Raw genomic sequence first — 13,986 nt, forward strand, 5'->3', positions numbered from 1 at the left:
AAATAAATAAATAAATAAAAAAGAACACATTCTGAGTTGGACCTGTTATACCTTTGTCAATTCACGTAACACCAAGGAGTCATCTTTAGTTAACCACAATGTATTCACACGCTGTCATCTCAGCCATTGATTACAACCTGAAAACACTTTACTGAAAAGGATTCTTGTTGATCTCATCTCTATAAAGTGCCAGTGCTCCACAGGCCAAGAGAGGAGGATATGAAAACATGCCCATTTGCCAGACTCTGGGATGTGTTCTTCAACGCAAAGCATACGGTACTCAACAGAGAAAAACCACCAGCTAGAAAAACTGGATTAAAATGTGCTCCTGGGCAGTCTGCTGACATTCTCTTAAGAGGAAAGGAAGACGGGGAGCTCAGACCCGAGAGCACCAGCTCACGGGGCTGTTGCAGAGGCACAGTATGCAGATCTTCCTAAAGGTGGAAACTACTGCCCACTAAACAGATTCTCAGAGATCGACATTTCCTTCATGTCCTATTCAAGAGAGGCACACGCAAAGCACTTAAGAGGCAATGCACCCAACACTGAGGTTTAACCAGTATGTTTTGCTTTCACAGCCCCATTACTAACCAGCTGAAAAAGCAAAAGGATTCTAAGGACAACCTTAGTACAAAAAGTACAAAAATGCGCTACATTATTTAAATAAGAGAACACAGTCCTAAAAACATTTTGTGTTGCAAAGCTTTTCTTCTGTGACAATCAAGTACTTTTTTTCTCCAATAAGTCAAAATGAATGGAGTGGGACTTTTTAACCACCATAATTCTGGGAAAAGACACTCGAAATACTTGAGAACACAAAATTACCTAAATTTGCAACTAACATAATCAAGCTTAGAACAACATTCCACAGAAGAGAAAAGTTCATGATTCCAACTTCAACTCTTCTTTTAGAAAAAAATCATTTACCTTATTTATTTGAAAAGCAGAGAGTCAGGGGGACAGAGACAGCCAGCCAGCTCCCGTCACTGGTTCACTCCTCAAAACCTAGACTGCGCTAAGCTGAAGCCAGGAGGCAGCACTCAATGTGGGTAGGCTGGACCCAACTACTTGAACCATCACCTCCTACCTCCCGCCTCCCAGTACCTGCAGTAGCAGGATGCTAGAAATCTGGAGTGGAGCTGGGATTTGAACCCAGGAACTCTGATATGATATGAGATGCATGAGTCCCAAGGGGCAGCTTAACTGCTGTACCAAATGCCCAACCAATTCCAGTTCTTAATGATGCCTGACAGGCCAGACGCCTAAAGAAAGCTGCCTGCTTGTTTATGAGCCTGTGCAGAGAACTCTCCTGCCGTCTGAAGCTGTAGATGTCCCTTCAGCTCTAAGATGGGAATATTCATTCTTTATTTACCTAAAGATAGGAGATTGGTTTTTCCTAGTTCTAATGCCCATGATTCTGTTTTCTTCCTCCTTCTTTTTAAAAAAATACACCATTTGTTTGAAACAAAGCTAAGAGATGCAGATCAGAAACTGAACAAACTAAAACTATTCACCAATCCCAGTGAAGGAGTCCAGGGCCGATCACTCTTAATATGCCACTGTGGCAAGCTGACTGTTTTAAATTAGAGGCTGCTGGGGCTAGCATTGTTGCATAATAGATAAAGCCACTGCCTGCAATGCCAGCATCCATACGGGTACCAGTTCATGTCCTGGCTGCTCCTTTTCTGATCTGGCACCCTGCTAATGCTGTGGGACAATCAGTGGAAGATGGCCCAAGCGCTTGGACCCCTGCCCACATGGGAGACCTGGATAAAACTCCTGGCTCTTTGCTTGGGCGTGGCTCAGCCCTGGCCATTGCAGTTATCTGGGGAGAGAACCAGTGGCGAGAAGATCTGTCTCTCCCTCTTTCTGTAATTCTCTCAAATAAATACATAAATAAACCTTAAAAAAACAAAAAAACAAAAAAAAAAAACACTGTCTGGTCTCTGGACTCATTCATTCTCCCTAATAATCACTACCCTTCAAAAAATACCTCCCTCTGCCCCATCTATGTATTAGTATCCAAACACCAGTGGCCTCATAGGTGGTCACTCACCCATGATTTCTTCCATGCATGGAAGGTAAATCTGGATGCCTTTTCTCCTGTCAGTCTATTTACTGTCAGTTCACTTCAATAAACTTTTCAGAGGGCAAAGGGGACCTTTTGCCCCAGCACAAGGAGTAACTGGAACATAGCAATGTAATTCTGAAATCTTACAAAAGTGTTTTGTCAGTAGTGAGTTTGCTTTGTTATGGTGAGAAAACAAAAATGAAGTATGCTAATTGGGTATGCACTCCTGGGAAATAAAACTCACTGAGAGAAGAAATGGCAGCTCCAAGCCACAAATTCAACCACTTGACTCCCAAGGAAGGAACCCACCTGGGTATACAACAGAACCACCCATCTTGCCAGATTAAAGCCCTAAGGGCGGGGAATACACAACAATGATAACACCATTGGCATTCAAAAGGAATTACTCAAAAATTTCAGTCATATAAAAATGATGTGTCTTCTTCATATAAGTTATATGTAAGGTTCTGTTTTCAAACTTCACCAGGGCATTAAGCTGTATAAGTTTTATTGTGTGAAAATATTAAAATTTTTTGAATTTGAATAACAATAATGCTCTTCCTAGTTCTCCTTGGAGATAATGAACCTCATTTCTACAGTATGACAACAGGACTCAGGAGGAGGAAGAAAGCTGTTCTAACTATTTTAAGAATCGTATATATTAGGACACAAAAACATGTTATTGAGAGCAATTTAAAACTCACAGAAGTAATTTCCAAGGAATTCTCCACTGTCAGAGAAAGAGGACTACAATCAAGGGATCTCAGAATTACAAAGGATGATGAAACTCTTTAACCAAGGGTCTCTCAACTGAGGCAATATTGACACTCCAGGCTGGGTATTTCTGTTGTGCGTGCAGGGCTACTGTGTGGGACGTTCAGCAGCCCCCGACCTCTCTACCCATTAGACACCAGCAGCACCTCCACTCTGACAACCAAAAATGTCTCCAGACGTTGCCAGACGCTCCCTGTGGGTTGAAATCAGCTTTGGCTGAGAACCATGATCAAATCCAAGCACCAAATGATTATCCACTTTAATTTTTTAAAATCTCAAAAGACAGAAATTCACCTTCACTCCCAATGGTCTATTTTTTCTAATAGGTGTTAACAAGATATTTACTTCTATTGACATTAAATCTACCTTCTTAAAGCAACTGGAAGTAAATATGAAACTCAGTTCATGATTAGCAACACTGAAATGACCTTCTGTGTTTCTGGATAACTAACTATGAAGAGATCACAGAATTCATAGAAAGTGTGTACTGTGAAAAATTATGCGTGGATTTAAAAAATTGTACCAAAATAAACTTATCTTGTAACTGAATTTTCCATGAACTTTTTGAAGTCCCCTCATACATTGAGATCCTGGCCCAGCTCCTCTGAACACGACAGAAAGAACAGTCCTTCCCCGACAAGTCCTTCCCAGCAGTCTGCCCATCAATGCACACCACGTGTCCAGTACATGCTAGCCCTGGTCTGTGTGATGAGGGCACACTAGTAAACAATAAACAAAAATCTCTGTCTTTGTGAAGCTTACAATTTAAGACCCGAGACAGATAATAAACAAAACACGTATGTAAGATAGAGGACAAAGGCTAAGGACAAAACACGAGCAGAGCAGAGGGAGAGAGAGCATTACGTGCTGGAAGGGAATATCACTTCAGACGGCGTGGCCATCTAGGGTGAAAGACACCAGGGGTTCAAGGAGGACAGGAGAGGCCAACGAGTGCAGAGAACAGGGGGGCCAGTTCACACAGGGCTGTGTGGGACAAGGTCTCCCACTTAACGTGTTAACACGATCACACGGCCTGAAGGGGACAAAGGAGGAAGCAGGTGACGAGCAGGGCAGGTGCAGAGAAAGCCAGGCGAGATCTGACGGTGGTGGGGAGAGGTACGGCACTGGTTTTGCTTTCCACAGTTTCTATGACTCAACAGTCCAAAAATATTCATGGCAGTTTTCAGAAATAAACAATTCATATACTTTAAATAACTTTTTTACAGTATATTTAAATATTCTACTTTATATTAGTTCCTGGGAATAAGCTCTGGTCCTAATTCATAAATTAAGCTTTATCATATGTATGCATATACAGGAAAAAACCCACATATGAGTACATAGGGTCAGGAACTATTTGCAGTTTAAGGCATCCACTAAAGGTCTTGGAAGGTATCCTCCATGGATAGGGGAGACTACTGTGGTCGAATACTATATGAAGGAAGATGAAAAAGGATTTACCCATGGACTGGAGGCAGGGTCAGAGAGAAAGAGGATAAATTCACAACTTGGGGTAGTGTAACTAAAAGACCAGAGTTGCCAGTTAGTAACAGGGGAGACAACAGGATGAATGGTCTCCTATATGTAAATCATTCATTCAACATTCACCCAGCTCAGACACTGGGGACGGGGAGATAACAAAAATGGCCTCTTTGTGTTAAAGAGCTTACTGCTGAGTAAAAGAGGAAGAATATGCAGATGCATTGGTATACAACAGACACCGAGACAGGAGCAGACAGCACGCAGTGCACAGAGGGAGGGCACCTCAGCCAGAGTGGGACTTAGCGTGGCAGTTATGCAAACAGGGAAGGATTCCTGAAGAAGAGGTAATAAGAACAAAAGGAGGAACAGGAGTTAACAAGATGAACTAAGCAATGGACAGCTTTAGCCAGGCCACAGTCGCTAGAGTGCAGAGGAAAGTTACTGCTAAATGGCTTGGGAGTGAAGAATCAGTTAGGTAAGAGAAGAAACCCATGCTTCTAACACTTCACCTACAGTGACCGAGACAACTGGCTGGAGAAAAGATGGAACTCACATGGCAGGCGTAAAACTCAGTGAACAGAAGAACGTGAACATACAAGCAGCCCTCTGATCATAACCAGTGATGAGCTCAGTCTCCCCCCTCCCCTAATCACACGGTTGGTTCCTCTGGTGATTAGCCTCCACCCAGAAGCTGTCTAAGCCACCCACGGTCACTCAGGAGTGGCTGAAAGGGGACTCACTAGGAATGAGAGAGGATGCTACCACTCAGGAAATCCCAACACTTTCAGGGGCTGTGTCAGGAGCCAAGGACAGAGAGTACACGCTTACCTTATCATACCACATAAAGGATTCCTGCAACTCAAGAACAAAAATCAAAATACCCTGATTAAAACACAAAGGACTTGGCCAACAAGCACGTGAATAGATGCTCAACATCACTAGTCACTGGAGAAATGTGTATCAATATCAAAATGAGCTATCACCTCCTATTCTGAGGATGGTTATTATCATTAAACAGAAAATAACAAGTGCTGGAAAACACGGAGAAACTGGAATCTCTGTGTACTATTGGTGAGGCTGTAAATGGAAAAACTATCATGAAAAACAGTGGCTGGCACCGTGGCTCACTTGGCTAATCCTCCGCCTGCGGTGCCGGCACCCCAGGTTCTAGTCCCAGTTGGGGTGCCGGATTCTGTCTCGGTTGCTCCTCTTCCAGGCCAGCTCTCTGCTGTGGCCCGGGAAGGCAATGGAGGACGGCCCAAGTGCTTGGGCCCTGCACCTGCATGGGAGACCAGGAGAAAGTACCTGGCCCTGGCTCCTGGCTTTGGATTGGCGCAGCGCACCAGCCGCAGCAGCCATTTGAGGGGTGAACCAACAGAAAAGGAAGACCTTTCTCTCTGTCTCTCTCTCTCTCATTGTCTAGCTTTGCCTGTCCAAAAAAAGAAGAAGAAGAAGAAGAAGAACAACAACAACAACAACAGTATGGAGGTTGCTATCATTTGAGTATGTGCCCCAAAGGTTTACGTACTGGAGGCTTGGTTTTCAGTGTGGCAGTACAGGGGTGGTGGGATCTGTAAGAGCTGGAGCCTAATGGAAAATTACTGGGGGAGGGGTGGGATAGGGTTCCCCTTAGAAGGGATCGAGGTAGTTCTGATGGGACTCAGTTCTCAAGAGAAGCTTGTTATAAAACAAGCCTGGCCACTTCCAAGCTGCTCTGGATTCCTGTAGTGATGTGACTGCTCTCTTTCATGTATGCTCTCACCACTGTGACACCATCCACCATGAGGTCCTCACCAGAGCTGAACCACGCCCTTGAACCCCCAGAGGTGATCTTCAATAAACCTCCTCTGTTTACAAAGTTACCCAGCCTCAGGTATTATGCTAGAGCAATAGGAAACAGACAGACGAATACAGGGGTACTCCCAAACAGTTAAGCCTGGAACTATAGTGACCCAGCAATCCCATTCCTGGGTAAACAAACAGCATCGCTAATCCAAATGCTCCCAAACGGAAACGTTTCAGATTAGGGATGCGAAACTGGTAAAGTCTTTGCAAATATTTCAAAATCCAAAAAACTCTGAAATCTGCTACACTTCTGGTCTCAAGTATGTTGAATAAGGAACACTCAACCTGTATTTCCAAAAGACAAGACAGCAGGCTCTCAGAGAGAGATGTGCACACCTTCATTCATAGCAGCACTATTCACAACAGTCAAGAGGTGAAGACAACTCAAGTATTCGCTAACAGTTGAATAATACGTGACATACAAAGGTACTTTAAAAAGCTCACAGATAAATGGAGTTAAAAGATAAGCTTGGGAACAAGCACTGTGGCATAGCAGGCAAGGCTGCCAACGGCATCCCATGTCGGCAGCAGTTCGAGTCCCAGCTGCTCCACTTCTGATCCAGCTCCCTGCTAATATGCCAGGGAAAGCAGCAGAGGGTGGCCCAAATGCTTGGGCCCCTGCACCCACGTGGGACTGGTCCAGCTCCAACTGTTGTGGCCATCTGGGAAGTGAACCAGGAGATAGAAAATATCTGTCTCTTCCTCTCTCTGTAACTCTGTCTTTAAATAAATAAATCTTTGGGAAAAAAAAAAAAGATAAGCTTATTTTGGTACAGAAAAAAATCCTGAAAATCTTGCATAGTTTTCTCGTAACAGCACTTTCCATGAACCTTTTGAGGACCCTTTTATGCATGGGTTTCAAGATCTTTCTGGGCCAAAATAAACTTCTTTTAATTCCATTTTCCACAAACTTCCTGAAGTACTTGCATACACAAACAATGGAGTATTATCCAGCCACAAAACAAATAAGAAAATCCTATCATACACTATAACACAGGTTAACTTGGAGACATTATATTAAGTGAAATAAGCCATTCGCAAAAAGACAGTATCATATGATTGCACTTATGAGCATATGTGGTATCCAAGTAACCGGAACCTTAGAGACAAAGTAGAATGGTGATTACAAGAGTCTAGAGAAGGGAAAAGGGGAGTTTCCCTTTTAATGGGTATAACGTCAGTTTTGCAAAATACAACAGTTATGGAGACCCACTTCACAGTAATATGAATACACTTAACACTACTGGAAGTACACTTACGATGGGTAAGATGGTAAATTGTTACACTTTTTACCACGCTAAAAACAAAAACCACCAAGTAGAAAAACAAACTCTACGTGAGCATTAGTTTGTGCGAAAGTAAACTCTTGGAAGATATATTGATCACAAAATAAATATTAAAATATAAAAACATTTTATACCCAGAAAACCTTGTTACCTGCAACAAATCCAACTACCAGATCTTTTCCAGTAGTAGAACGTTGACCTTTGACCCAGACAGCTTTGAGACTATTAAAAGTGTAGAAATAGACAAAATTGGAGCAGCAGAGACTGGAAATAACTGGAAACAACCCTCGATATGGCGCCAGGCTATGGGAAAAACACAATAAGCAAAGTGAAAGTCAAGCAGAAAGGCCATGGAGGTTGGCACCAAGCCCCAGGAAGGGCTGATCATCACTGTCGCACGGTTCACTCCTACACCACGATGGGCTCCACAGTGAAGGACGCCAAATCAGGAGTGATGCCAAGGAAGTAATGGGAACTTCCCCACGGCTGTTAAATATATATATATATATATATATATGAATATATATATATACACACATGAATACAGATAGCATCATCCGTGTCTTATCACAAGGCAAGAACATTTAAAATGAGGTAATTGCAGAAAATAAGTTTAAAAAAGATTATAGGGGCATGTCATGATGGCACGGGAACCAGAATGAAGGGGCTCCTACTGGCTAAACCTGGGACCATTTGAGAACCAAAATAAAGTACAGCAATCAAATGTAAACCACTAACAAAAAATAAAAGGATTTTTTGAGTGCATATGGATAATAGCCAAGTATGAGGGAAGGGCCAGTGCTCCTTACAGTGACAGCGGGCCGAGACTGGCAAATGCAGAGGCAATGCTGGAGGTGGCACTGCTGCAACTTCATGGTAATTTAGGGTAGGCGTTCTGGTAAGAAGCAGGGTATCTGCACTGTTGCAAAGCTTCTCCGCACAGACTGCTTACAGTTGCCGAGGAGGCAATTACACAGTGACCAGCTCAAGTCTAAGAAATCAGTTAGCCAAGAAACAGCAGTGGACAACATGCCACTCCAGACTTGATACTCTGTGAAGAACACGGCACCACCCATGCATGATTCTGGCCAAGGACGTATAATCTAATCATGAAGAAGCATGGGGAAAACTGAAAATGAGAAATCTAAGTTGTTTTTTCATTTTTAGTAGTTTTAGAATGTTTTCATTACAGGGAAGTGATAATGCTGAGGAGATCGGCACGCTTACTCTGATTGGATACACTCTACAATGTGTCCGTGTACTAAAACATCACAAAGCATCCCACAAATGTGCACGATTGTTATGGGTCCTTAAAAATAAAAAGTGCAGGGTGGGGGCTGTTTTCCTTAAAAGAGTGAATATTGGGTGCCTAATATTTCGTGTTGGAGTGCCTGATTCAAGTTCTGGCTGTGCTGCTTCCAATCTGGTTTCCTACTAATGCACACTTTGGGGGTGAGAGGGCAGGTGATGGCTCAAATATTTGGATCCCTAATAACCATGTGGGAGACCCCGATGGAGTACCTAGCTCCTGGCATTGGCCTGGCCCAGCCCTGGTTGTCGTGGACATTTGGGAAGTTAACCAGTAGATGGAAGCTCTATTAAAAGCATCAATGTCTGGGGTAGGAGGCCTTCATGTATGTAGCTTGTTTTCAAACAACTAGAAAAATCTGTGGGGGGTGCATAATCAGAAAGGAAGGGGGCGGGGGAAGCACAGCACAAACGTGCAACAATGGGAAAGTGTTCACAACAGATGAGCGCAGGAACAGCACATGCTGGTGTTCTCTGTACTAATACGACTGTCACAACCTTCTGTGATTCTGAAATTACTTAGAAATAAAGTTTGTAAAAGTATACAATCTGAATGCATCTGATAGGAATGAAGCAAACAACTATTATCTTTGGTCGTTGTACATAAAACACAGCACTGATTTCATGGAAGACTAGATGATCAAGAACCAAACCGCTAACTACAGATTTCTTTTAAGAAAAAGTATTTATTTGAAAGGCAGACAGACAGACACAGAGACAGAAAGATCTTCTATCTGCTGGTTCACTTCCCAAATGGCTGCAACAGCCAAAGCTTGGCCAGGCTGAGGCCAGGAGCTAGGAATTCCATCCTGGTCTCCCACATGGGTGGCAGGGGCCCAGATACTTGGGTCATCTTTGGCTGTTTCCCCAGGGGCATTAGCAGGGGGCTAGATCAGAAGTGGAGCAGCCAAGAATGCAACCCACAATCTGATATGGGATGCCAGCATTGCAACATGGACCCCTAAGTGTAAATTTTTAAGGAACTGAGAACAATTATGTACTAACAAGCCAGGCAATTACAGATTCACAACACTGAAAGGCTATGAGGGTAGAGAGGAAGGGAGTGTGGGTGCCTGGAGGCACAGCAGTTCAACAACCTGCTCTGCCTGCCAAGGTGCAAGGCGGGAGTACTCACAGGCCTTCCTCTTTGATGATCTCCAGGAGCACCATGTGTGTGGTTTTGGACTTTCTTTTCTCATCGACTACAAGACCAAAGAGCAGACGTTTGAACGCAGAGTTATTATCTCCAGCATTGCCAAGTTTCACACTTACCTCACCTGAGCAATCTTTCGGCCTATTCTTCCTGCACCCCTAATGTGCCTCATATCCTGCTACATGACCATGTGTGAAACGCCCCACTGCGGAGTCCCTGGCCTTCACCTTATTTGTGAACCACAAAGCATTTTTTAAATTCAATCCATAATTTCCAAAGTAAAAGCTGTGACAGAGGAAAGTATTCTTAATTTCATACAGCTCTCTCATTTCCAAACATATTCTCATTTTTTAATAAAGTAGAGAATAAATTATCCTCCTTGAACAAAAGAGGCTACAGATACAAAAGCTGTGAAAGACACACCACTGACAGCAAGCCAGGATTCACCGCAAGCTTCTTAACTTTCAGCCTTGCGTTATGTCTCCTCATTGAACTAAAAAAAAGGTCTCAAAAGAATCAGAACTCTACATTTATTGAAATTCTCACTGAAAACAAAACGTATCTCAATTAACTTCAAATTTCCTATCCACAATTTAAAAATAATTTGAGAACACAGAAATGTGGAGATTAACCAATTTCCTGAGAATTAAAATCGGTACCAAAATAGCTTGTGGGATGGTCAATTAGTAAACCACCAGGGAAGACAAGCTGGCAATGACTATCAAAATTACCAACACGTTTATCTGAGCCAGTAAGCTCACTGAAAATTCTATTCTTACATCATTATTTGTAATAACAAAGTGGCAACAACCCAAGGGGAACAGTGAAAATAAGGAAAGAGTGAAAAACCCACCTTCCGCCAAAAAGCTACCAAGCCCTACGGCTTATTGGAAGAATTGTAATGTTCAAAATTCTTAAGCAAACCCACTCAGATTCTCTGAGAAGAGAAGAGGGCTAAGGCTCTGAGCCATCCAGAGGCTCTAGTCAGTGGAGGCAGACCACGTGGTCGCGGAAGAAACAGAAAATCTGACAGCGATGGAGAACTTGCTAGGGAAGTATGTTTGCTTCCCACCACCACACGAACAGGAATGAGATTACACAAATGACGAATACTCACCCTGAAGCCGAAGTCTAGCTGTATCCAAGGGAAAAAATACTGTCATTGCTGTCACACTTCCCTGAAAAGTTAAAACAGGCTTTAGCCATTACAGTGTCACAGACACAATGAACATGACTTTTATTTATTTTATTTCATTTTTATTTATTTGAAAGGCAGAGAGAGACAGATAAAGGCATCTTCCATCTGCTGATTCACTCCCCAAATGCTCACAACAGTCAGAGCTGAACCAGGTTCAAACTAGGAGCCTAGAACAGCATCCGGGTCTCCCACGTGGGTGGCAGGGACTCACGAACTTGAGCCATCACCTGCTGCTTCCCAGGGTGCACATGAGCAGGGAGCTGGATAAGCAGCAGAGCCTGGAATGGAACCTGGGCACTCCAGTACGGGATACGGGCGTTTCAAGCAGGGGCCTAACCAGTGTACCACAATGCCCGACTCCTGAACAACTTTTATGGTTTTTTTAAAAGAACTTTTTATTTTCTTCACTTTACTGGAAAGGCAGAGGAGTAGAGAGAAATTTTGATCTGCTGGTTCATTCCCCAAATGCCTGCAATACCAGGGCTGGGCCAGGCTGAAACCAGGAGCCTGAAACTCAAAACGGGTCTCCCATGTGGGTGAAAGGGACCCAAGTACTTGATCCACCACCTGCTTCCTCCCAGGATGCTCGTTAGCAGAAAGCTAGACTGGAAGCAGAGCCCAGAGTGGAACCAGGCATATCAGTATGGGATACAGGTGTCCCAAAAGAGTGTCTTAACCAGTGAGCCAAATCCTTGCCTCTGAACCACAGCTTTTTTTTCCTAAGATTTATTTAGGGGGCCGGCGCTGTGCTGTAGCAGGTAAAGCCGCCACCTGCAGTCCAGGCATCCCATATGGGCGCAGGTTCATGTCCTGGCTGCTCCGCTTCAGATCCAGCTCTCTGCTGTGGCTTGGGAAAGCAGTAGAAGATGGCCCAAGTCCTTAGGCCCCTGCACCTGTGTGGGAGACCCAGAAGAAGCTCCAGGCTTCTGGCTTTGGACTGGCGCAGCTCCGGCCGTGTGGCCATTTGGGAAGTGAACCAGCAGATGAAAGACTCTGCTCTTCCTCTCGGCAACTCTTTCAAATAAATAAATCTTTAAAAAAAACAGGGGCTGGTGCTAGGGCGCAGTAGGTTAATCTTCCACCTGTGGCACTGGCATCCCATATGGGCCTGGTTCTAGTCCCGGCTGCTGCTCTTCCTGCTTTTCCCAGACCACAGCAGAGAGCTGGGACAGAAGCAGAGCAGCAAGGATATGAAACAGTGCTGATGTGGGATGCCGGCATCGCAGGCAGTGGTTTTACCTGCTAAGCTACAACACCTGCTCTGAACCACAACTTTTTAATGAAAGAAAGTTCATTGTTAACATTGAGTCAAAAAAATGAATACATGCAATTTTTTTAAAGATTTTATTTATTTATTTGAGAGGTAAAGAACCTGTGTCCAAATGGGAGGCCAGCATTGCAGGTGGAGGCTTAGCCTACTACGCCATACTGCCTGCCCCTACATGCAGTATTTTAATCTATTGGGATTACTGTTGTTCAAACTTCTCAAGTTATATATTCAAACAGAAGAAATATAATTTTCTAGAAGAAATTTCTCCATCTATTTGACATTGAAAAAGAAAATGTAGCAAGTCTGTATAAATGACAAACTAAGGAAAGTGCAACCCAGGACACATCAGAGACGTCAGGTAAATGTGTTTTTAACCTTTTACAGGTTAGCTACTGTTCCTAGCTGAAAACAAAATAATCAGTAGTTAAGTAATTAAGTACTTCCAGTCTCTGTGTTTAATCAAAACATTCAGCACAAACTAAAAGAGCAGGTAAGGAGCATACTGTTATTTAAAAATAAAGTTTGGGGGCTTATGCTGCAGCTTAGCAGGTAAAGCCGCCACCTGCAATGCCGGCATCCCATCTGGGCGTCAGTTCGAGTCCCGGCTGCTCCACTTCCGATCCAGCCCTCTGCTTTGGCCTGGGAAGGCAGTAGAAGATGGCCCAGGTCCTTGGGCCCCTGCACCCATGTGGGAGACCCAGAAGAAGCTCCTGGCTCCTGGCTTTGGATCGGCGCAACTCCAGTTGTTGCGGCCAGTTGGGGAGTGAACTAGCGGATGGAAGACCTCTCTTTCTCTCTGTGTAACTCTTTCAAGTAAATAAATAAATCTTTAAAAAAATAAAGTTTGTTGATATTTTAAACAATGACACTTTCTTTGGTAAAAATTCTGTAATACAATAACACAAATATCAGGGAAGGGGCGAGAACTGTGGGACAGCAGGCTAAACTGCTGCTGTGACATCAGCATCAGAACATTGGTTCAAGTCCCGGCTGCTCCACTTTCGATCCAGCTCCCTGCTAATGTGCCTGGGAAGGCAGCAGAAGATGCCACAAGGGCTTGGGCCCGATGCCTGGCTCCAGACTGGCCCAGTCCTGAGAAGTGAACAAGCAAATGGAAGATTGCTTTCTCTCTCTCTTTCTGATGCTCTGCCATTAAAATAATAGTTTTTTTTTTAATGTATCACAGGAAAAAAGAAGCAAACTGCCAGTCTTTCCAATCATAAGGCCTTAGATAAAAATCACAAGCACACGTTTAAGGATGAAATGACGCGCATGGAGCTTTTAGTTCTGCTTGTGGTTCTTAGCCCAGATGGAAGCCCACTGGTACAAACTCTCAGGCATGCTCTTCAAGTTTTAGTGCTTACATAACAGTATTTTAATCATACCAATAACTAGAAACTAGGTCAACTTTAAAGATAACTAGGAAAATGTACAAGGCCTCTATCTATCTATCTATCTATCTAGGTCAGTTTAACAAAGGAGAACACTGTGTTACAATATTAGAATTCTTCAAAACTCAGATGAAATGTTGCTTCCCTCTACCCGTTAGGGTACAACCTGTTGTGCAGCTCTCTGGGCTCCCAGAGCTCTGGCTACCTC

At 43.6% G+C, this 13,986-nt stretch overlaps 1 protein-coding gene across 7 annotated transcripts in view; it reads right to left on the reverse strand.

The window, feature by feature from the left end:
• SLC25A17 (solute carrier family 25 member 17) overlaps positions 1 to 13,986 on the reverse strand; it is a 96,400-nt gene that overhangs the window by 59,327 nt on the left and 23,087 nt on the right. For all 7 annotated transcript variants that reach the window (XM_051834057.2, XM_008275178.4, XM_017350926.3 and 4 more), the window contains 3 exons: positions 11,037 to 11,097; positions 9,902 to 9,968; positions 7,610 to 7,761 (listed from right to left, as the gene is read on the reverse strand). In XM_051834057.2, coding sequence (XP_051690017.2) covers positions 7,610 to 7,761; positions 9,902 to 9,968; positions 11,037 to 11,097 — 280 coding nt within the window. The remainder of the gene's footprint in view (positions 1 to 7,609; positions 7,762 to 9,901; positions 9,969 to 11,036; positions 11,098 to 13,986) is intronic.

This window comes from Oryctolagus cuniculus, chromosome 11, assembly GCF_964237555.1.
Source record: "Oryctolagus cuniculus chromosome 11, mOryCun1.1, whole genome shotgun sequence".
NCBI lineage: Eukaryota > Metazoa > Chordata > Mammalia > Lagomorpha > Leporidae > Oryctolagus > Oryctolagus cuniculus.